The following is a 24,820-nucleotide window of genomic DNA, read 5'->3' as shown; positions in this document are numbered from 1 at the left end:
GATCGCAGTTAACATAGAGCAGGGTTTGAAAGGACATCAAAGCTCTGATTTCAAAAGACAAGTGGTGCTTTTATAACCTCTGCTGAGCAGCTTGCGCATTCTATTCAGAGACAGCGTTAAGTCATGTGATCTAGTGAAACCAAACAATTTACTGAGATTGATATTGTGAGTATGCCAAAGGATGGTGCAACAGTTCTAGGGGTACAGTCTGTTTAGGGCAAATGAAAGATTAACAGATAAAATAACTCCAATTGAACTGATTTCATTGAACTGGGACTGTGACTTTCAGGGCAGAAAAGACGGTGTTCAAAGAACAGACAGTATAACCTTAGCATTCACCCTGGTGCAGAACTTGAGTGAGCTCTTGTAAAAATCTAGTCAATGATTAAACATATAAACCAGCAAGATCATCCAGAGGCAGGCGGGCCCCATTCAGGTCGGAAGTTCTCGCAGCAGCCAGGATCTCAGTTAGAGAGTGCATGTGCCGGCTTATTGCAGCGACTGCATTCAGAATGCTGCTCTCTGGTAGGGGGAGATGCAGAAATGGTGTTTGTATCCAAAAAGTCTCACTAGGACCAAACAAACAGAAAAAAAAATAATAATACAAAATGCAGCTGAATAATGCGTTCACCTCTAGGATTAATTTGTAAACAGGTACAAGGTTTTTTGCTTTCAGGGGCCAGGCAGTCAACAGTCAGCCAAGGACTACCAGGGTACAAACCAGCCTTAGCCCAACACTTCTCTGGAACTATATATAATAATCTCATCGTTCTTCTAAGACCTGCTGCCCAGGAGTGGCTGCCCCTACCCATCAGTGTGTGTTTGTCTCTGTGTACTGCCTGAGCAGCCTAACCAAATGGGTTTAGCTGCCGTGCCTGTCCAGTTGTGTGATTTGGGGCGATCTGTTATCCTTGGAATATGGCAAGTAGGGAGTGTATGAATGAAATCAAATAATCGGAGGAAAATGCTCAGTCGAGGCAACACTTTGTACTTCTTCACTATTGTTGCTTATCAGAAGCCCTTGAAAAAAATTTAAATAAATAAAAGATTGTGTTATTAAAAAATAAAATTAAGACCTTAGTTAGCTAGTGTATAGAAAAGACTCTAGAAATGGTACGAGAAATGATCTCCCCATCCTTGCCACCTGGAGCAAGAGGTGAATGGACTTGAGTCTTCGTGTGACAAAATGTCCCAGGGACTCGTTCTAATCACATGTGGAATGACACACAGACATGAAAATGATTTTTCTGAAGGAAGACATTTATGGCCCTAGATCCCTATAAACACAGGGATGGCAATGGTGTGTCTTGCAGGGCCACTTGGAAAAGCACCAGCCAGTGAGCAGGCAGAGAGGTGAGGGGAACACGTGAGTGCAAGCTTTGTTCTGGTTTTCAAGGAGGGAATCGATGAGGCCATCTAGATGGAGCTCACATTGGCTAGCTCTTTCATTTCTGTGAGCTGCAGGGTACAGGGATTGCTGTCAGTGACCTGGTACCTGGTTCTCAGCAATCCTGAAGCAGAGAAATAAGAGTTCAGACAGATCAGAGCTCCATGAAGGAGCGGGTTGGCAGCAGAGGACTCAACTGGTTAGTTTGTATGAGAAAGATGCATTCTAGGGGAGTCCTCTGCCATTCCTAGGAATAGCCTATTCCTGTGAAGATAGATAATCCTGTGGCTCTCCAAAATTAATAAGGCATCAAATTAAATGCATAATAATAATAATAATAATAATAATAATAATAAAGTACCACCTGCACTCCTAAATGGCAGTGGTAGGATTGGCACTTAGAGGCATGGTGATGGTTTCTAGCAAACTCTCATCTGTCTAGATGGCTTCTAGGTGAAGCAGTGCTCTGCAAATATCTACAGTGGAGAGTTTGTTGATGGGCTGGTGTCAGCCACAGCACCCCACTCTCTGGCATTCTTTGTGGTCCAGATGATTTGGGGAGACCAAGAGCTGAAGCCAGGCTGAAGCCCTTCCTAACTGCTTTACAAATATAATACATGACATAAATGACCAAGAGAAATTTGATTGCCTCAGCCACGTGGGACTCGGCATACCTACAGTTTCTAGACACAGACTGCCTAGAACAGTGTCTGCCCAGGCCCCGGTCCTACCTTGTATCAGTCACCAGCATCCCCAAGCATGGTGGCAGTCTGAAGCTCTAATCATGTGGTTGACAGGCAAGACTTCCCTAGTAGGTTTCCCCTACTCCATTATTTAATTTGCTTTCAGGAAAAAGGCCTGTGGCGTCCAAGACGCTTGGGAATACACAGATGTGTTTAAACAACTGGCTTTCTTCACAGGGTCTGCCTTAATTCAATAATCTCTTCCCTTTTTCATTCAACAAGCAAATGATGTTTGAAGAAAACATTTATTTCTCAATTCCAAGACAGTACCACAAAATGAACATTGAGTTCAGGGACTGAAATTCCCCAAGGTGGGAGGGTAGAGAGACCTAATGACTGCTGCACAGCTGAAGCCAGAATGTAGGGTGAAGATATTGTCAAGACAGCCCAGGGCTCTTTCAGAAGCCACTGAACTTCACAGGGTCGTGAGCAAGGAGGTAGGAATTGAAGGGTTTAGCGGAGTCACCTTCAATCCCACAGACCCCATTTAGCTCCGGTTTCAGTCACCGGCCTCTGAATCTTCCCCTGGCCTCACCTGCCATCAACATAAAAGAAACAAATGACAGGACATGTTGATGAGTTAGGCACATGTGTCCTTCTCATGCAAAGAAGTCAAGTTCTACTGTCCTTCTATTACATGGGAACAGCACATTTCAATGGGAGGCAAACAGTGATAGTGTCCTGTAAATTAAAACACATTAATAAATACGCTCTTGTTTTACTGGAAAACTTCATTTAGCTTCCTGTTAGCATCTGAGCTAGTAGCTGCTTAGTTAATTCCCCCTTGGCACTTCCTCAGGGGACAAACACAGAGGGAATTCAGTGCCTAGTTCTTCAGGCTAGACTCTCGCTTCTGCTTGCCTGCTTCCAAATTCAGACTCTAGTTAAGATGAGAAAATATGAATTATTTACTCTCTCTCTCTCTATCTCAGAATCTCAGTTTCCTCCTTTTTAAAGTGGGAATGAATATAAGGACTCAGCAAAAGGGTCATAGTCAATGGGAAATGGTTCACCGAGAAATGGAAGCAATTTGATTTTGTCTGGCCTCTCTGCCTGGCCATCAAGTATCTAAATAGCATCTGGAATTCCAGGACTAGAAGAGGAGGCTGCGGGCAGGTAACTTAAGTCTCCACATGCCCTTTAGGTTCCAGATCACATAGTGTACAAGTAGCTTTGAATATGGCCAGGGCAGAAAAGAAGGAGCTGAGGTGGGAGCAGTCATAAGGTCTAAATGTGAAGCTACAGATGAGCAATCTTTTCTACTTCATTCCCAGAATTCTTAGAAAAAAGGGGTGCTCCAAGTCATATCTCTCTGGGCTTCTAGATTTATGGATTTAGCTGCTACTGATTGGGTGGAATTTATCTTTGTTGATCTCATCATGGAACCTTTCCCTATGAACCTAATACCACATATGTAAAAGGCCTAGCTTTAACTGCGACACAGATGCACTGGCTTTTCTTGGGTGACAGAGAACATGGCTTGAACAGTCAGCTGTGCATCATGCCTGTTATGATTGATGAAAAGCCAGGGAGTCTTGGAAAACGTACAAATATTATTTTTAATATAACAAAGGATGTGTATTAGTTCACACTTCGCACCTGCTAATCTGCCTTTCTCAACATTTCCCAACAACAAGCAAATGTACGAGGAAAGGCGGTAAGCAAAGTGGTTGGCTGCAAAATGATGCTATGAAAACAACTGGGTTGAAGAGAGAAAAGGAGAGTCTACATATCACATACCCATGCCCACAATTCAGGGAGAATTAGAAGAGTTGATCCATGGAATGAAGACATGACTTTCTTGAGTTTGGAGCTTTTATAGAACACATGAGATTCCCTCTAATTACCATGGGAGAAGAATTATTTGTATTTTGCACTTAACTTGAGGTCCCCAAATCCAGCTACTGGGTTCTGACTCCCTCAAGCAGGCAAGCTCTCTGAGGCTTACTGTAGGATGTCAAGCAACAGAAGAGGCTGCTGCTGCCCAGGTGTGGCCTGCCGGTCGGCTGGGCTCATTTACTCTGCTTCAACAATTAGCTTGAGCTCCTGCCGAGTTTCATAGGCGCTGGACTGGTGGGGATGGCGGCAAGGTGGGCGGGGGGATTCTCTCTTACATACCATTTTAGGGAAACCTGTAATTGAATCTCCTTTCTGCAGTTGCCGTGGCAAAGCAGGATGGCAGGCACAGTGTCAGGGCGAACTTGCTCCCTGGGAACAGGGTGGGAGAAGCCGAAGAGCAATCGCCAAACCAAGAGCAAAGCCCCTGCCCTCCAGGGAAGCCATGGCCAGGCATGAGAGGGGAGGTGGGGGGAGAGCAGGGCCCCTCTGGTCCCACCCACAAAGGGCTAGCAGCTCACAATGCCCGAGGAGGCAGGCCCCTCTATATCTCCGTTCTCTCTCCACCACGGCTTGTAAGTATTAGCCTGATGTTGTTTACTTCTTCTCCCAATCTCTCCAAGGAATATGATTCACACGTTTTCAGATTTATTTGAACAAAATGCAATAAATATGCTGCTTCAATTTTAACTGCTGGCCTGTAGCCAGGGTTTTTAATGAATCTGGCCTGTGCTACTGAACTGTTCGAGGATCTCCAGGGCTCTGGGCACTGGGAGATTATACACAGTGGTTTGCACACACGTATGCATGGAGATACACACACACACACACACACACACACACACAGCTCTCACACACCCCCAACTCCTATTCCCTGGGGGCCGGTGACTCACAGTCAACTGCAGGTTTTTTTTTAGCACAGAGTCTAGTTAAAATTAGCTGGGGTCTGCATTGTTCAAGGAGAGGAGGAAGATTCCTTGTCTTCTTTCATGGCTGCATGGAAATGACATCTTTAACAGCCACCCCACCCTCTTCGAATTGCTGGGCTGACCCTCCAAAAGCCTCCATCATCAGCTTCTTCCCCTCTTCCTTTGTTTTCTTGCTAATGGTCCGTAGAGCAGGCCCAGCCTGTGGGGACTCCCGTATGAAAACAGCTGGCTGTGGGGATTTAATGTGGAGATAAAAGGATCCTGAATTGATTTTCACCACAACTAAATAGTCTGTGCTGTAGGCATTAGAGAGGTGTGGAGACACTGGAGGGAAGGGGGTCCTGCTCTGCTTCTCAGAATGTGGGAGAAGGGAATAAACAAGACCAACAGCAAACTCAGATGCCTTTCCCAGACCTTCCAGAAAACCTGTCCTGCACAGAGAGGAACCACAGAATCTGCAGACTGTGTCCTCCAGGTGGCCCTACTCCATCTGACTTCAGAAACATATCCTTGAGAATCCGGGGCCCCAGCATTGAGTGTAGGATGCTGCTCTCACAGTGTAGTTGACTTCTGAGAACCTTGTCCTCCTGAGGGTAAGTGGGATGGCCTCAGTGGTCCTTGCAGCCCTGATGTTCTGTTATCCTGACATCTGGGCTGTGGAATTCCAGTGGTTCTCCTCCACCATGTTTTACCCTAATGGTATTTCAGAATTAAGACTTTCACAGCTAAGCTCTCCTCATTTTGTTTTCCTGAAATGAAAAAATAAATTGCTTTTTTTTTCTTCTCTGATTCCTGAAATCATAAAGCACCACACCTTCCCCTGTATAATATTCTTCAATTGCAAAATACTTCTTATATAGTCTGGAAAAATGGACCATCTTGCTTCAACTTTAAACAGTAGTGTTCATGGTGTGGTTTGTGTTCTGGTGAATTGCTCTGCCAATGCCCTTTCCAAATACTGCTGTAATTCAGTGAAACATGAGTTTGTTGACTATGTGATTGCTGGTGAGACCCTCTCAGAAACACACATACAATATGGCTACAGACTCTTCTTATATTAATAATTATTGGGAAGTCAAAATTTCTGTGAGGTATAATAATGTTAATAACAATATGCCTCCTAGAAGACAAGTGGCATATTAACTACTTAATGGTCCCCCTCCCTTTCATTTTAGCCTTGCATCAAAATGCTTGAGATATCTCTTTTTGGTCTTACTTTTTAACAGAGAATCTAAGGCTGAATTTGTTTGTGAAAACCAGGACGCTACTTGATGCATCTGACTGGTCCTGAGAGTTTAAACTGTCATATAGTGAAGCTTATTAAAGGGTGGTGCTCCAGTTGAGGTCAAGGGTGTAGAAGCACTGAGTGAGGAAGATTGTCTGATGGGAGTGTGCAAGGAGTAGCCAAGGATGACAGAGGGGAGGCACCAGTCCACAGGTGAGAAAAAAAGAGTGTGATTGTGGATGAGGATGCTATTAGGAACTCAGAAGACCAACAGCCTCTCCCGGTCTTCTTTCCTAATGCAAGAGCCTTTGATGAGACCTTAGAGAGAAAAAGCCTCTACCTGCCCAAACCAGGAACCCAGGAGCTCTCAACACTGGGTGTTCTTCAAATAAATTTCTGGCTTGTGGAAAAGCTGCCCTCAGATAACTTTGATTATTTAGAAAAACACATTCCTCTTGTTACATAACCAAGGCTGGAAAAATCATGTTTTACTGTCAGTTTTATTACTCAGGAAATGTAATAATTTCCAGGTTTGAGAAATGCACTAGGACGTTTTATTTTCCTTGACAAACAGAAATTAAATTGTTTCTATTTATCCTGTATAACATGTTGTTCTGAAATATGTATATATAGCAGGATGGTTAAATCGAGCTGAATAGCATATCCATTAGCTCACAGACTTGGAATTTTTGTGAGGACATTTTTGAAAATTTTCTTTTAAATATCACATTTGCTTTATTGACATTTCCTGACCACTTCATTTGCTCTACGGCTCTTGATTTCAGCTTGAGGAGTCTAACTCCTGGGCTCGTGTCGGTCCTGGCTGACTTTTATTAGTCCTGAGCTCATGAGGGTTTCCATGGTTGTGGCTTATTTGCACATTTTTAGATGCATTTTTAATAATTTTCCATACAATATATTTTAGTTATATTCTTCCCCTTCCCCCAACTCTTCCCATATCCTCCCTACTTTATTACCCACACATCTTCATGTTCTTTCTCTCTCAAAAACAACAGCAAAAAAAAAAAAAGACAAAAGATAGCAAGACAAAACAGCAAGTATACAAAAAATCATGGAGTCTGTTTTGTGTTAGCCAACCGCTTCTGGGCATGGGGCTTTCCATGGAGTGTGGCTGATGTACCCACTGAAACTCAGCTAGAGAAAACTGATCTTTCCCTTCCCCAGCAGCTGTCAGTTGAAAATACCTTTTTGGTTAGAGGTGGGACTTTGTGTCTACTTCCAGCTTTTGTCTGATTTAAAGCTGCACAGGGTTTTTGCATGTTGTCACGGTCCCTAAGAGTTCATATGTGCATTGGTCCTGTTCTGTCTGGACGACACTGTTCTTTTGGAGTCATCTACCATCTGTGGCTCTTAGAATCTTTCCACCTCCTCTTCTACATAGATCTTGAGTTGTGAGAGGAGGGGATTGATAAAGACATTCCATTTAGGACTGAATTCTCCAAAGTCTCCCACTTTCTGTACATTGTCCAGTTATAGGTCTCTGTGTTCATATTATGTACCACAAAAAGAAGCTTCTCTGATGAGGGTTGGGAGAGGCACTGACCTGCAGGTAGAGCAGTATGTCATGCATAGCCATTTTAGTGCTATGTTTCTTTAGCAAAAGAATAGTGGTAGTTTTTGTTTGGTTTGGTTTGGTTTTGGTTTTCTCCCTAGGGCCTATAACCTATCTAATATCAGGTTTCTGGCCACTTTAGCAGAGCCAAGTGGATTCTTTCTCATGAAGTGGAGCATACATCCACATGAAAAAGTGCTTGGTTACTAACATAATATTTGTGCCACAATTGCACAAGTCTATCTCACAGGCGGGTCACTATTGTAGGTCATGGGATTTATAACTGGGTAATATTTATGATTTCCATACTTGTAACCTATTTATACATTCCTTAAGTTTAGGGGGGAAATCAGATTCTTCAACTTCTTATTCCAAATTAGGACATTTTTTCCCTAGAGAAAAAGGATTAAAGACAAGGATTATATCCTTTCACCTTTGCCTAAAGGACCTACATAGGAACTACCTCTGTTCTCCCTGTCACTGCTAGGCATCCAGACACTACCATGCCAAGATATATTTCTAATATCCTTGGGAGAGAAAGTCTGCCTCAAAGAAGTTACAGCACAAAGACTTTCATTCAAATTCCTGGGAACACTAAGTTGTTGTAAGAACCCAAACAGCCTCATTTACCTCATCCATAAAATATGGTTGGTGTATATTAGTGTTCTGGGATATTACATTAAAGGTGATACATGTAATCCTCTCTAAATTCTATGAGGAAACCATGGGCAGTTAGTTGGCCCTGAGATAACCACAAAGATTTTATTAGAAAATGGCTTCCCCTGTAAGGCACCCCTAAGGCACCCCTGAGGCATGACTTTTTATCACTAGGTAGCACCTACATGTCTATAATTTAAAATAAACAAACAAACAAACAAAGCAAGCTCAGGCAAGACTGGACTACTTTCCAGTCTTCCTTCGTGACCATAAACTATACAATGAACAGCATCCAAAGTCATTCCCACCAGCATGATCTAATGCATCCCTGGGCAGTGTGCAAAATGTCCATGTAACAGGTGCTAAGGGGGCCATTCACTGTTGTGTATCCATCTCTAACATTGAGTGTTTGTGTGTTGCACTCATCTCGGTGTCCAGTATTCCTGCTTCTCCAGGAGATGGAGGAAGTTGAGTTGATGGGACTTGTCACTGGTACCGTGTTGCCTGGCCCTTTGCCAGTTTTATGCTAATGCTTCCTCATCCCTATATTGTTTGACAGTGGTATGTATGGTTTCAGGGTCCTCCAAAGTCCTTTTTCACTACAGTTGCTCAATAGATGTGTGAGTAAAGAAAAGGACAAGCGAGTGAATATATGAACGATCACGATGTGTCCGTGCAGTGGTATCAATCCATTACTTGCACTAAACAAACCATGAGAATTGAATTAATAAAGTAATGCAGTTTGGGGTTTGTATCATTAACTGTCCCCACCACGCTTGGTTATTGTCAACTCTTCAAGTGTGGTGGGGCACACTTTTAATCCCAATACTGGAGAGGCAGAGGCAGAAAGATCTCTATGAGTTTGAGACCAGCTTGGTCCACACAATGGGTTCCAGGCCAGACAGGAATATATAATGAGACTCTGTTCAAAAATAAAAAAATAAATAATTGATATTTGTCCTCCATAGCAATCAGATGCCTTTCCCTTCCTATCTCCATTTGCCTCATTAAACTACTTGTTTGGTGTCTACATATTGTTCACTCACCAATGAAATATCTACTCCCAGTCACTATTGTATTCAGCTGTCACCACTTTCCAAAATCTCTTCTTTTCCATCCTGTGTTCCAACATTTCTTAATCTGAGATTTGGTGTTTGCATAAAGTCCTTCAAAAAGTATGAATACCTAGCCTGTATTCAAGTCAGGAAGCAACATCGGAAATCCCACTACAGATTGATAAGAATCCACACAGGCAGAACACACAGATAGGCAGCAGTTTATCTTGAGGATGGGCTCTGGCTTGCTCAAGCCCTTATCTGCAAATAGTGAGCTAGCTTAATACACACAAAAGATTTTTTTTTTTTTTTTTTTTTTTTTTACAAAACCATGACTTCAATATGGAATTAGGTGTCTTCTGACCAAGAACCTTAACTTACACCTCAATGTTTCCCCCATTAAGCTTAGAAAGGAACTTCTAAAGCAAGAAGTGTAGAGAGAACAGAGAAGAGAGAAAGCAAATAGGAATTATATAAGTCAGGATAAGCAGGTTAGCCTCTTCATCATGGATTTAATTTCTGACCTAGATTTACAAAGGTTTTTTTTTTTTTTAATCTGATGATCACGTCCTCATACCCACAGGGGACAGTTTTTGTCCCTTGAACCCAACTTGTGCAATAAAAGACAAGCCATTACAACTCCATGCCCAGGTGTATCTAGAGAGCCAGCTTCCTAACTACACACTACCCCAGCTCTTTGTACCCCTGCACACTGGGGACAAGCCACCTCATCTACAATATTTCGCCTTCCCACCCACTCAGAAAACCTGCATGCAAACCACAGATATTCTTGCCTTTCCTAAACACACCTTCAGTTTTCACTTGGCTGATTTCTGTGTCTTGTTCCTTCTTCCCAGAATTTCTGCCATGCTCCCTCTGCCAAGGCTTCCAGGTGGTTTAAGACCCAAGTCAGATGTCATGTCTCAGTGATGTCTTCCCTGCTCCAATGGAGAAGTCACTCCTTATCTGTAAAGCCACATCCCTTATACCTGACCTTGTGGTACTTATCCAAAGTCTTATCACATCAACGGCTCTACATTTTCCTTTGGCACTTTAGAACAGGAATTTGTCTTTGGACCTTCATATTTAGGTCTGAGGTAAAGGTAAAGTGCTCATTGCATGATGGAGTAACGGGAATTCCTGAAAAGACTCACTCACTAGCTTAGACAGCTGTGGTTTGAACCTTAGTAATAGAAGAACAGAGCTCAGCCTTTAACCATGTTAAAATGCCTCTCCTCCATAAAAATTATCTCACTGTTCACACTGTAGCCTTTACTATGGTATCTACATTAATATAAATTCTTATTCTTTCTTTTTTCCTAGACAGGGTTTCTCTGTGTAGCCTGGATGTCCTGGAACTTACATTATATATGTTTGTATTGAACCTAAACAATAAATAATTCCATTATTTAACTAATACATTAGAATATACTAGTTAAAATCGCAGCAGTAAATCTCTAGCTTGGTCCCAGGGGCAAGGGAAGGTAATGTGGGTGGTCTTTTCCACTCAGGGTAGATTGTTATTTTTATTTAAATTTCTCATTTCTGAATCTTATTTTTTCAAGTAGGCAGTCAGCTTCCCTAAGAGTAGACTGTTCTTACGTGTTGAGGACCCCCCAGAGGACCTGGAATTGCTGTGTTCACAGTAGGCGAGAAAACTCCTCTGGCTGAATAACACATGAACAAAACTGTTTTCCATCAGCTAGCAATTTACTGAAAATGTAGCATCAAGTTAAATATTTGGGAGTTAACACAACTTTGCTTCCTGGGGCCTCTGCTTTCAAATAGAATGGCTGAGATGGGGCAGTCACTTGGCCAACAACTCTTCCTCAGGTTGTGAGCATTTCCACAAGTCGTTTGGTAGCAGCTTCCAACCTAATTGCCTTTAGTTTCTGCCCCCTGTGCTGAAGACTGAACCCAGGGACCCACACATGCTGGGTGATTCCTTTACAACATCCCAGGTTCCCTAGACCTACCCTAGCTGGCCTATTCTGAGCATGTTCTCTGCCACAGCCACCGAGTAAGCATTTCACAGGCATTATCAGTTTAATCCCTATCGCAACCTTCCAAGGGAGATAGTTTATTAAACTTTTTTTCTTACAAAGTAAGGAAAGTGAAGCTTTAAAAGGTTAAATCATTTAAACGAGGTCAACCACCTAGTTAAGTGATAGTGAGTGGATTTTTAACCAAGGTCCCTCTGGCTGTAGGGTCACAATCTTATCCCCAGCTTAAATCTCCTTTCCCTTGAAGTGGTTTATTCCCAATTATGGGCTCACACATTTGGATTCTGCTTCCTGCATGAAATGTTCCTCTCTTCATATCTTTGCCTTCTCTTCCTCCATTCAGCCCCCCCTTTCTCTGGGGTAAAGCTTATAAATTGTCACAAATGCTTTTTATTGTGAGCTAACATCCCATGCTCCCCTCTCCAACCCCTATGACCTTGAGTAGTTGGAGACTGCTTCTGGGGATGTGTTGGTTCCCTTCTTGAATGTCAGATTGTCTTTGGAACTCCTTGGTCTTCCAAATGGAGAGCAGAGTACAGAAGTTCCTGTTACCTTCCCTCTGTCATGACAGGGCTCCAGGTCATGAAACTGACTCCTGTCACTCTTTGAATGCAAAATGTAATAATCTCACAAAATGTAATAATCTCTTCGCTAGTGCCAAGCCTCTGTCATAACAGTTTCCCCAATGCTCTCAAGAGTAACCACAGGTTCTTTATCCACACTGGCTACATCTGGAAATCCCCCTACTATTTTCTGCATGACTTAAAGACCTCCCTAAATACGTCAACTGTTGAAATACTTCCCTTTTATCTTAAACCGTACTATCACTCATGCTACAATATGAAGATGTGTTATCAGTTAGCGCTGTGCACCACAGAGTAATTTGAATCAGTGCAGGCATCCCTCTAATCAAACTTACTTTAGACCACTTTGGGGGCTAGGCAGTACTAGAATTACCTTAGAAGACGGTTGAGAAAATGCATTGCATTCATTTCTTGAACAGGGCCTTGCAGAATCAACCAAGTACAAAGCAATGTTGAGATGCATTTAACCTCATTAGTTTCCGGAGGACCAACTACCTCCAATCCATCAGAGTTGAGCTACATTAGCGAGACTCAACTATTTCCAAATCTCATTTACATAATGGATGAGATGTGAAATGAACCCGATGCAAGAGGAGCCACCCAGAGGCACTAAAGTTTATCACAATATGTAAGAATTCTTTTAGATCATTGCATTAAATTCCCACTAACAAGATAACAAATTAATTGCCTTTATTACTGGACTAGTCCAAAGTCTATTGAGTAGAGTATCAACCTAGAAAAGCAGCTGGGGTTCCACGGATAGGCAGAAAGGGTGAGTATGGGAAGAGGGTGAGCATTTCCTTGATTTTTCTCTTGCCCCTTTAAGAAATTCCAGGCACCTCTGTAATCTGATGGTGGACTTTGGCTTTATTAGTGAGGTAGGCAAGGATGAGTAAATCAACTGTATCAGACAAGCCTCGGGACATCCAGAAATTGATCATTCTGCCGAAATAAGCACTCTGTGTTTATTAGCTGGGAGTTCATCGCTATCGTTTCTCCTCATCCAATTCCTAAGAGATTTCAAAGCCATCATCATGGTATTAGCTCGTTGAACTGAACTACTAGAGATAAAGATTAGGAGATCTATCTAATGACGGTTCTGAGGTTCTGTGATTCTGTTTTTTTCCCCTTCCTTTCTTCTATTGCAAAGAAGAGAGCCTTCCTAGTCTTTGTATATATGTACACACCTGCACACAATCACAACGTGTTTGTATCCAGGAAGATGAATTCAAATAGTGGAATAAAGTAGATGATTTTAAGAAATTCTTTAAAGGTCATAAAACAGTAAATTCTTCTTTGCTGTCCATAAAGAGGTGACCACTTAACAGAGGGAATATATGTTACATTGATTTCTCCAGCAAGAGACAATGGGCAGTGTCGCACTGAGAATAATTAGATTCAATCATCACGTTTATAATTAAAACCTCCATCAATGATTAGACATCTAGATATGGCCAGGAGGATGACTGCATACAAACTGATCTCTCACAAACCAGTAAATGTGCATTTATCTATTTATACCTATATTTATCAACACACATCACTAAGCTCCTGATATCAAGCTTTTTCTCAGTGTGCCTTCTAAATAAGCAGTAATCAAAATGCAAATAAGGTGACCCAGTTAGCAGCACATGGAGATCTGTACTGCCACCCAGATGTGCTGTGCAACTGTGTGCTCTAGAAGTAGAAGGAAAGACACCACAAAAGATGCTTACACTAACTGATGCTGATTCAAAGCCCTGCACATTCTGGAGACACCAGAAAAGAATCTTCCAGAAACAATGGCCCTCTAGTGTGTATCACAACTGTTGTTGTTTGTTTGGTCTGTTTCTAAGCTGCCCTGTGAATATAGACTCACAAGCATGCACCAGGGGGCCGAGAAAACTTGTTCTGTGGAGTTTGAATCTTCAGCCCTTGAAGCACATAGCCAGCATGCTGGACTGAGATGATGAGAGGGTATTTTGCTGCAATCAGAGGACAAATGTGTTTGGTTCGCTAGTGTGCAACACTGGGTAAAACAAATTGCTTTCTCTCAGCGGGGTAGGGCCCAACTGATTTCCATCCAAAAGAAGCTACTTTGCCTTACTTGACCGAGGTCCCTGTGTATTCTTCCACAGCTTACTGCAAAGCTTTATACACAGTTCAGTAGTAAAATTGTAACTGACCTGCTCTCCAAGGATATCAAGAATATACTAGAAGCATTGTACTATTAAATTGGTTTTAATTACATGTGTGGATTTGTTCCTCCCTTGTTATTACCTTTTGTAAATCCCCTTATTATATTTTCCATAGAACAGGCAACCCTATTGTCTGCATTTTTTAAAACATGGATGAAATTACATCAGCATTACATTGGTTTTATCTGCCCTTTGTCCTTTTACGGTGTGTATGATGTGTGTGTGTGTGTGTGTGTGTGTGTGTGTGTGTGTGTGTGTGTGTGAATTTAGATAAGGATTTATGTCAGAACCCAAAAGTATCTGTGAATCTTAATCAGGATGCAGAATTTGTTCTCTGTCTATATGTTAATTTTTTAAAAAAGATATCTGATGTCTGAGCTATAGGATGATTCCAAAGCCTTGTAACTTGGAATGTTTCTTTGCAGTTTTGGTAGTAGCTTGGTGTTCTGGATGGTATCACTGAACATTTACAGAAATCCCCTTTCTGTTTGCAAAACTTTCCCACTACAAGACCAAGAGAGATTAATTCTGAATCATTGTAATGTGGCCATAAAGTAAAATACACTTTTATGTAAGCCTGTCCACAATTACAACAGATGCAAATGGTTCCCCTTTCAGTCCATTTATGAACTTCCAAAGCAAGAGAAGTAAGAACAAATCCTACTGTTTTGAAGTGTCTCTGACATGTGAAAGCTTAGAATCAGAACAATGGACTAGAATAGATTCTGGCCAAAGGGAAGAAGCAGAAGCATCCCTGACAGTATCCAACTTCATCCGGCAAGCGTGGGGAAGAGCCAGTGGCTCGTAATTACGGTCTCGTATTTCTCATCTTATCAACATACTTACCTCTAATGTGATTTATCGACTATACATAATCACTGAACAATTTATTTGTGTCTGTTTCATGCTGGAAATACATTTTTAAAAGGCTGAGGTCAATGCATCCTGAGGAATCGAAACGGTGCAGGGCACACACATAACTTAAACATAAAGAGTGAGTTTTAAAGAGCGTGCGTTGCTAAGAAGGAGAAATAGTTGACATAATGAATACTTGGGACGGCGAGGCACTGTAGTAAGGGTGTTTTTGCACTAATAATAGTTTTCCCTCGTTATTGCATCACATTTCTACAAACTTAGTGGTTTAAATGAGGAAGATGTTTCATATGGCATTATTGGAAATCCAAAGTCCAAAGTAGGTCTCCCTGAGCCAAACTCAAGTGTAGGTTATATCCTGGAAGTGATAGTGGAGTGATTTCTTTGATTTCCTGCTTTTTTTTTGTAAAGGCATCTGCATTCCTTAGCCTGTGGCCTCCTTTCTTGTGTCTTAAAAGCCAATGGCAAAGCGTCTACCCCAATTCCCCCGTCATCACGTGTATTTCTTCATGTTCCTTACCGCATTGCTTTCTTGTGATTACGTTGTGGCCATTTGGATGAATACGTACATTTTTCCAGTTTGGGGGTTAGCTGATTGGAAGTATCCACGCTAGCTGTCTCCAACCTTTAGTTCTCTTTTGCATTGTTACGGAAAGTATGTACAGGTTCTAGGAATTAAGATGTGGATGGTTGTTTAGGGAAGAAATAAAAATGGTTTTATACTGGAAGAGAGGAAATCATCCCCTGTCTTCCTCTCTACCGGTATAAAACTTGCTTATTTCTCACAATGACCCCATTTAAGTGACAAAGAAACCAAGGTACAGAGCTAACATGACTCCCTCCAAAGTCACACAGCCACAGCTAGAAATGCTGTGAGGTATTACTCTAGAAAATATATTTGCATTTCTACATTATGTCAAACAATGAATTTTAGATATTAAGAATTTGTGGTTTAATTAGTGAAAGCAACTTTCAAAAGGTTTGGGCCTTGAAGAATAGGTGTGTGGATTGTATTTATTTATCCATTCAACGAACCATTTTAACTAGCTCATATATATTAAACTAAGTCATGAGGAGCCAAAAGAAAGGCATGACTTTTCACTGTTAGTATTTTGTAGACACCTAGAAGAATTGGCAGAGAACAAAGAAATAATTACAGGTCAAGACCTGGGTCCTATGTCAGAAGTATGCACAGTGAAACAGCAGGCGGGGGAAGAAATGCCAAGTCCACCTAACTACAGATAGGCATTGGAGTTTGCTCTGCTGCCTTTCCCGATACGTCGCCCTGTGTTTATTTTATAAATAACTTGTGTGAAAACTTCTCTCAGTTACAGAAAGAATTACGGTTTTGCTTCTGTTCTTATCATTTTCTTACTCTACCTGGCTGTCTCTTCACTTCCAGTTACTGAATTCTATCCACATTTCAAGACCTTTGAGTGTATGTCTATTGTAAAAAGGTGATCCCATTCAAGCAGAGTTAAAGTCACAGAACTAATGGTGTCTGGCCCAGGCATCCTCCTCAGGAGCTGCATATCAGTAAATAGATTGGAGGTGCAGCCTCTCAGAGACCACACAGATTTTCTTTGCCTTCCGATTTACAGTAGACTCACCTGGCCACCTATCTTGTCGGGCTTATCAGTTTTGTTTTGTTTGCTTGTTTTATCTCATTCTCCTTGGCTAAACTACCTCTGTAAGACAGATATCAAACTTGCAAGTTCTGGTAGTTACCTCTGAAGTAATTGCTGGCTTCATAGAATTGATTCTAGGCCTGCCGAATAGTATTATACTTAAGAGCGACCTTGCCTAAAGTGAAGTAAAACTTACCTGGCACAAAATTAGTGATGATAAGGTCATACCTGTTGAATAAGTTGTTTGGTGTGTATGGACACCTTGCTTGAAAACCAGCTTGTATTCCTCTCTTCAAGACCTGAGGCCCCAAGGCATCTGTACCAGCTTGTATTCCTCTCTTCAAGACCCGAGGCCCCAAGGTATCTGTACCCAGGAGCTGTGGTGGTATTGTGTTCCCCAAAATATTGTGCACCCTAATAAACTTATCTGGGGTCAGAGACAGAAAAGCCACTAGATACAAAGGCTAGAAAATGGTAGCACTCACACCTTTAATCCTAGCATTCCAGAGGCAGAAATCCATCTGTTCATCTGTTCAAGGATACAGCCAAGCATGGTGACTCACACCTTTAATCCCAGAAAGCCAGCCTTTAATCCCAGGGAGTGGTGGTAGAAAGCAGAAAGGTGTGAGGTAGAGAAACTAGAAGCATTTGGCTGGTTAAGATTCAGGCTTTGAGAAGCACAGTTCAGATGAAAGCCATTCAGATATGAGGACACAGAGGCTTCCAGTCTGAGGAAACAAGATCAGCTGAGAAGTTGGCAAGGTGAGGTTAGCTGTGGCCTGTTCTGTATCTCTGATCTTCCAGCTTCACCCCTATACCTGGCTCACAGGTTTGATTTTATTGATAAGAATTTTTAAGATTTTTTAAGAATTTTTAAGGAGCCATATCTTCTCATTTCCAAAGTTCACTCTTTACAAAACTCAAGATCCATGAAGCTATATCCACCTGAATGTGATGCCCCTTTTCTAACGATGTCATGAATAGTAGAAATTCTGCCTCATGATGGCTAATATCCACAAGCCCTTTATTCCTTGCCCTCATAAAAACTAATGGCTATCCTTTGCCCTACAGAAAACATTAGAGCATAACTCCTTTAGGGAAGGGAAACTTCATTTTGATCAGTGCCATATTGCCAGCAAGACAGATATTTGCTAAGTACTTGTGAGTTAATGATCAACACGATGCAACAAATAAATAAATAAAACTTTGGGGTCAGAGAAATGACTCAGCAGGTGAAGACAGTTGCCATGCATATCGCACATCTCATCACAACCCATATAAAAGTGGAAAGTAAGAAACAACTTCATAAAGTTGTTCTCTGATATCTTCATGTGTGCTGTGGCATGTACATGCACACACATAGACACACACAAACGTGCACACATACACCCACACATACATGCACATACACAATACCAAGCATAAAGAATATTTTTAAATAAATAAGATAAAACTTACTGAGTTTGGCACACATACACACAATTATGATGTCATAGAGCTTAAGGAGTGCTATAACTGCATTCAGTTTCTTCTGTAACATAAATTCCCACTGTTGTCCATGAGTAAAGCTCATTTCCACACTACATAGGAGAGAAACAGTAGATTTTAATTGGCAACTGGTAAATTAAAAAGCGAATGAGTGTTAAAGTCTTAAAACCCCAAAGATCGTGCATTGAGAAATTAAAAGAGCTTTGAACTGAAACATGGATTTTAGCATCAATTCATTCACATGCATGGTCTATAAGCATGGGTTAGTCATCTGGTTCTCTCTGCCTCTGTTTGCTTGCTGGTGGACTGGAGGGCTTCCCATGTACATCTTACCATCCACAAACAGCATATTGCGTGTCAAAAGTCTTTGCAAAAATTAAAAGCTACTAAACTGCTCAATGGATTTTAATTCCCCATTCATACCAAACTCTGTATTCTGCAGACTAGGTACAACAGGTCTGGGAGGTGATAGAAAGGGACAACCATCCCAGTGACATTACTTCCATCCCACCATGCCAGCATAGACATCAGCTGCAAGAAGCGCCTGCATTTGCAATATTTAGAATTTGCAATTAATTGAGCTATTCAGCAAGCCTACAGGAGTCAAGTTCCACCTGCCAGATACAATGCACTCTACAGTGGATGTACCAAAATGAAATGGGTGGGATCCATCCATGATGAGTTGACAGTTCCTTAAGGAAGCCATGTAGAGGACCCAACAGTGAGATGATGTCTCCAGATTATGTCATTGTGTAATTTTAGAACAATCATATGACCTGTCTCGAACCTCTGCTTTCTCATCTATTAGAAAGGGGAGTGTACAATAGACATCCCGTGAAGGGCATTTATTTGTTTGTTCCCCGTAAAGAAATGAGAAATGAGCGATAACCAACTTTATGAACCTGAGAGCAACATACAAATTACTTAAGAGGAGGTTGAGTTTTACTTGCCAAGGTCACAAAGCTCATTAAAGGGATCCTGAGAAAGTCAGTCACCATAGACCCGGCTTTCCACCATGACCCTTGTGACCTTGAATAACCTGGGGAAGAGGTAATTGAGCAGCAACTTCTACTTCAGAAGGAAGAGAATCAAAATATTGAAGCTATTGACTCACCCGTAAGGCAGTAAACAGTGCTTTGGTCCCTGACCTTTCCGCATCCTGGGGCAGTCAATAGCCTGGCCACTGGATTCAGCGCCTGCCAGTGATTTTGATTGGGAGTAGTTTAACCTTGAACTGAGCTCCAAGTAACCAAGGCAACAGGAAGTCAGTTTCTGCATCTCGGGAGAAGAATCCATAAATCAAGTCCCTAATGCAAACACGGTGCACAGGTGGGGGTTTGAGGGAATAAGTGGTCTGAGAAATTACCCTTGAAAACTAGTGGCTGTCCCTTGGTGGACTCCAGCATAGCTACAAAGAGTCTGTAAAAACTTATCAATAGAGGTCAACAGGTTTTTGTGAAATATTTTCATATAAGTAACTTACATTTTCTCCCAGGTCTGTCTTTGAATTATGAGCAGATGTTAGATTAAGGAAGTTATCACTGCCAGTCTTTCTGCCTTTGAAAACACACTGGCCTCTAGAAATGTAAACATCAGTGTACTCTGATGTTGAAGCGCTAAGGTGCAGGAGCAATCAGAACTCACCTACCAAGAATGTCCTCTGTACAGACTGCCTACTGAATTTAAAAGGTAACCCTTCCCGGGGGTGAACCACTGCCTTTTCACATGTTCCCATGTAAACAAGGTAGTTTTCAGTGGCCCAATCTGTGCAAGACTCTGGTTGGTTTTTTTTTTTTGTTTGTTTGTTTGTTTTAATAATCAATTTCCTGCCTCAAAAATCCCTAGTCCTATGAACAGAGAGAGAAGCCAGAACCAGTCTGGGAAGAAGCTCTCCAAATGTCCCACCATGGACCATCTGCTGTCACTTGATTGAAAGGAGACAAACTCCTACTTCGGCTACCTGCACAATGTCATTTCCCAAGGGGCAGCTCCCTTCTCCTAGTCCATGCTCTCCAGACCTCTGCTCTCAGAATGAGTGATGGCCTTTGTTTAAAGTTTATCTGATAGTCTTGGCCATCTATGCTATTTCTGCCTGTCCATCATCCCTTCAAAATCCAAAAATGACCAAGAAAACATCAGGGATAGTCTCCCTTTCCTTAAATATGGTTTCAAAAGTTGACAATTCCTAAATTGTCTAGGGTTTTTGCAGAAGCTAAACAGTGATCATCTCAATGACAGAGTGTTTTCAGTGTCATTTTATTGCATTTAACATAGTCTGTATCATAAACACTTGAGTGGCAAAGTATACCCAGCAGGGGCATGATCAGACCAACTCTAATGAGATGATGTGGACTGAGACTAATTTAGATTGTAAACATTTGCATGAAAATGGGTACAACTGAAATGACTGGGTATCAGTTCGTTCCCAAGTGAGGGTTAAATATTCGTCTACTAGTCCCGTTTATTGCCTCCATTCCCCAAACACATCATAATTTAAACAGAAAGGTATCTCTGTAACCTGCATCCGCAGGTACAAAGATGGCTTGTCAGTGATTTTTTTTTTTCCAAAGCGGCAGTTGTTCAATGTAATGAATGCTGATAGCTCAGAGTTCCAAAGTGTGTTTGGAAGGAATACTGTTGAGGTCCTGCAGCAAAAAAGTGGGGGCTTTCTTTTGTTTTGTTCCGTGTCTGCTGTCCCTGTGATCAGACCGGTTAGCAGCCACAAGGCACATTGGACATTCTACCTCAGTATCGTGCTCTAAGACATTTCTAGATTTTTTCTCCTCAAACTCTCTTTTCTCGATGGAAAAGGAAAGTTAATACATGTTTGTAGTTTCAAAAATATTAGTAGTTGCTAGAAATAGCGGCTCATACCTATAATCCCAACTCTTGGGAGGCTAAGACAGGAGGATTACCACCTGAGTTATAGGCCAGCTTAGGCTACATAGTGAGTTCCAGAACAGCCTGGACTACAGAGTGAGACCTTTCCCCTCCTTAACATATACTTGTATCACATATATATATATAATATATAATATGATATACATAAAACAGTAAAGTCAAGGCTAAGAAGAAAAAGGGAACTCTTCCTGATCCCTACTTCCTGTGCTCCACCAATCCCTGACCCACCTTCTTTAGAGTAATTTTTGCTCACTATTTGGATAGACATTTGCACAGGTAGCTGCCCTGGGTGCTGTGCTTTGTCTATCTTAAGCACACCTACTTAATTTGATGTCATAGGACACACTGCACACTTTTGTGTATCTTTATGGATGTGCCTTGTAATATTGTTACCATAGAACTTGACATTTGTCTTTTTCTGTCTTCAAAATACTCTGAAACTCAAGATCAGAAAAGTGCAGAAATTGTATTAGTCCTGGCATCTTAAGCAAGAGTTGATGAGATGAGAATAGAGGGTAAAAGGAGGGCAGCAGGGGGGTAAAACAAGACGTTGGCATGACCCACTCCCCGGGTGCCTTCAGGTGTGTCGTCCAGTTGTGGAATAAGGCTTGTGTCCTCAGCATAAAGCATACTGTGATGAACTTGAACTGTGCTCAGTGTTAGTATGGTCCAATGGCTTTAGCATTTTGATCCTGGCTTTAGCATTTTGCAACTGGAGATATCCAGCTCTACTTAAGAGCAGGAGGACTTGATTCAATTTTCTCTTAAGCTCCCCCCAAAAGGGTGTTCTTCTCATCTGTAAAATTGAGAAAATGGTAATAGCCATGGTCATCCCTCACTGAATTGCCGTGAAGTCAAAGTGATTAAAGGGGATCTCACTGTGGTGATTAAGATAGCATTGCTCAAGGAAGGGACTGCATCACTCAGGCTGGTTATGATGGGAAAAAATCATGTCAAGAATGCCTGACAAAACCCAGTTTGTGATTGTTGGCCACAGCCTACAGATGGAGGAAGCCTGAATATATGGCCGTTCTACATGGATCAGGCACACTCAACCCTTTAGGCTTAGACATGATTTACACCTGGGGATATAGATAGGTGTCCATAAATCCTTAACCATATCAGAAAGAGAACTGAACCTCTGCTTACTGGTTCATATTGCTTCTGAGGAAGTCATGGGCTATATTTATCTCCATAGCCAGAGCTGAAAAACAGGATCCAGATTAAGAAACAGGGGTCCAGAATAGCCCATAAGAGTCTATCATGGGCTGCAAAATCCTAATCACATGACCTGTGATACTTGTCAAGTCCTAACACTCAGAGTCCTCCAAATCAGCTGTTAAATCCAATCTTCCATGAATACTCCTCAGCCTCTAGCCATCACTATTCTGCATTTAAGTCATTTTTTTAACTTCCACAAATGGGAGAATATCATATTTCTAGTCTAGGCATTTTGTTGGAAATGACGAAATTTCATTCATTTTAATGTGTGAATGATATTCATAGGGTACCCCATTTTCTTTATCCATTCAGCCATTTGTGAACACCTAAGATAATTATCTATCTGGATCCCATTCCTTGCTACCTATTATTTTGCTTGTTCTCTTCTCATCACCAAGAATGGCTTTCCCTCAGCCTCACAGTTCTGCATGAGCTCTACTTAGTGTCTCTTTCAATGCTGATCTTATAACGGTAGATTATAAGCTTCTCCACAGCATCTAGAATGAACAATGCACAAGCCCACAGGAATTGGCTGCACAGTGTTTTCTTCTCCGATAGTCTCTTCTTCCCAGGCGAGTGAGATGGGAGCCTCAGTAGGGTAGGAATCAAGTAAATTACCCTTCATACTCGAGTCAGTGTAATCTCTGAAGATGTGCTTCTTGATCCCCAGAAGGGCAATGGATACCCGATACATTATACTGCTTCATTACCTATGCGTGGGCCTCATATCTAGGCATCCATTCTCAAAAGCCCTGAGTCCTGACCTCACCCTCAAACTAGCCATGGCTAGTTTTCTCTTTTAAGTATTCTATTTCCTTTCTTTTTGCATCTGAAAGAGGACAAGCAATTGGACTATTTACTCAGATCATGTTCAGGTTTTATGATGGTTGCCCCTCTGTTCTTTTAAATCAACTACAGGTTCTGGGCTTCTTGTTTTTCAGGGATGCCAAGTCCCCACTTAAGAGTGGACCAGACGGCAGCGCACAGCAAGAGCGAGGGCTCAGTGTCCACCATGATGGCCAGGAAGAAGCCAAGTGCAGTGGACAGTGTTGCAATCCCTTCAGCCCCGGTGTTATCTCTCCTGGCTGCATCTGCAGCAACGTCAGATGCAGGTGAGTGCTTTTCACACACTGAAGACAGACACTGAAAAAATCCCCTAGTCGTGGGGCTCAATGACATCCCAATACAGTGTATACGTGTGTGAAACTGTCAAAAACCAAACTGAAGGTCCAATACAAATGTCCCGTTAATAAATCTAATAAGTAAATAAAAGTCAACACTGAACACCATGGTGACTGTCTGTAATCCTGGCACTCAGAAAGTAAAGACAAGAGGATCAGAAGTTCAAGGTCATCCTCCACTACTTACTGAATTTAAATAAACAAACAAGTAAATAAACTTGTAATAGCAAGGACCAGTGGCTGAGAGTGTGACTCAGTGGTAAAGTACTTGTCTGATATTCACAGGTCCCATCCATACTGCCAAAAAAATTAATTGGCTAATTAATTTAAAGTAATTGCAGGTTGAGTATCTCTAATCAGAAATGCTGTACCCAGAAGTGATTGAGAATGCAGTGTGTGGGCCATTCGCATATACAAGTTAAGATATTCAACAATTTTATTTAGAACTTCTAAAGAAGCAAATTCGAGACAGTAGATAATGAACTCATCTATCCTTTAAAGTCCTTCTCACCAAGCTGTCTTTGTTCAGTAACACTGTACATCAGCAGGGCATGGTCCTTCTCATCCGACCAAATGGTCATGTGTCAATCAACTGTCTTAACTGTCTGTCAACACAACTGGGAAACCAGGTCATGGCTGAGTGTGATCTGACTCAGTCCCAAACCACCAAAAGCAGGTGCCAGAACCCAAACAACTTGTGGTGGTGCCACTAGTTGTCATCATCGCCAAGTGAGTGCTGGGAAGAAAACCTCACTTCTGTCACGGTACAGATCTGCTATTACCCTGAAGCTAAGGATAAGGTGCCTCATGTTCTTACCTCAAAGCAATTTTAATAAGTTAAAAATGCTAAGGTAAAAAGCAACTAGAAAAATCGAAGAAAACCTTTAAGGATCTCTTTGAAAATAAATATTTAAGGGTTGCATGTGGCACATGTCCAAGGCCCTTTCTGCCACCAAACACCAGGAAAAACAAAATGCATTTATCTATTGAGATATCTTAAGTCTGAGGATGAACAAAATTCATTTACATTTCATATATACTTCATAGACTGTTTTGATTATTTTAAGAATTTCACAAATTAGTACCCTGTATTTTCAATGTATCTCCCCCTCCTCCCAGGTCTCCCCCATATTCTCCTCTCAAATACATGTTCTCTTTTTAATAATTTGTTATTATGTGTATGTGCATATGTGTGTGTTCTATTAAGTCTAATTACTGTTGCATATATATACAATATATTCATTTATACGTACATAAACATGTGTGCATATGTATGTATATATGTATATATGTGAATGTAGGGTTGACCCACTTGGGCATGGGCAGTCTATCAAGGGCCTGTCCCTGAAGAAAACTGGC

General features: G+C 41.5%; 1 protein-coding gene across 1 annotated transcript in view; it reads left to right on the top strand.

Annotated features, from left to right (window-relative positions):
* Window positions 1–24,820, top strand: part of LOC143269630 (SET-binding protein-like) — an 85,478-nt gene that overhangs the window by 27,221 nt on the left and 33,437 nt on the right. Inside the window, exon 2 of the mRNA XM_076555562.1 lies at window positions 23,222–23,392. Within this exon, the coding sequence (XP_076411677.1) occupies window positions 23,222–23,392 (171 nt within the window). The remainder of the gene's footprint in view (window positions 1–23,221; window positions 23,393–24,820) is intronic.

Source organism: Peromyscus maniculatus, chromosome 19, assembly GCF_049852395.1.
Source record: "Peromyscus maniculatus bairdii isolate BWxNUB_F1_BW_parent chromosome 19, HU_Pman_BW_mat_3.1, whole genome shotgun sequence".
Classification (NCBI taxonomy): domain Eukaryota; kingdom Metazoa; phylum Chordata; class Mammalia; order Rodentia; family Cricetidae; genus Peromyscus; species Peromyscus maniculatus.
The sequence above is the reverse complement of the archived record's forward strand: the minus strand, read 5'-3'. Positions and strand labels throughout refer to the sequence as shown.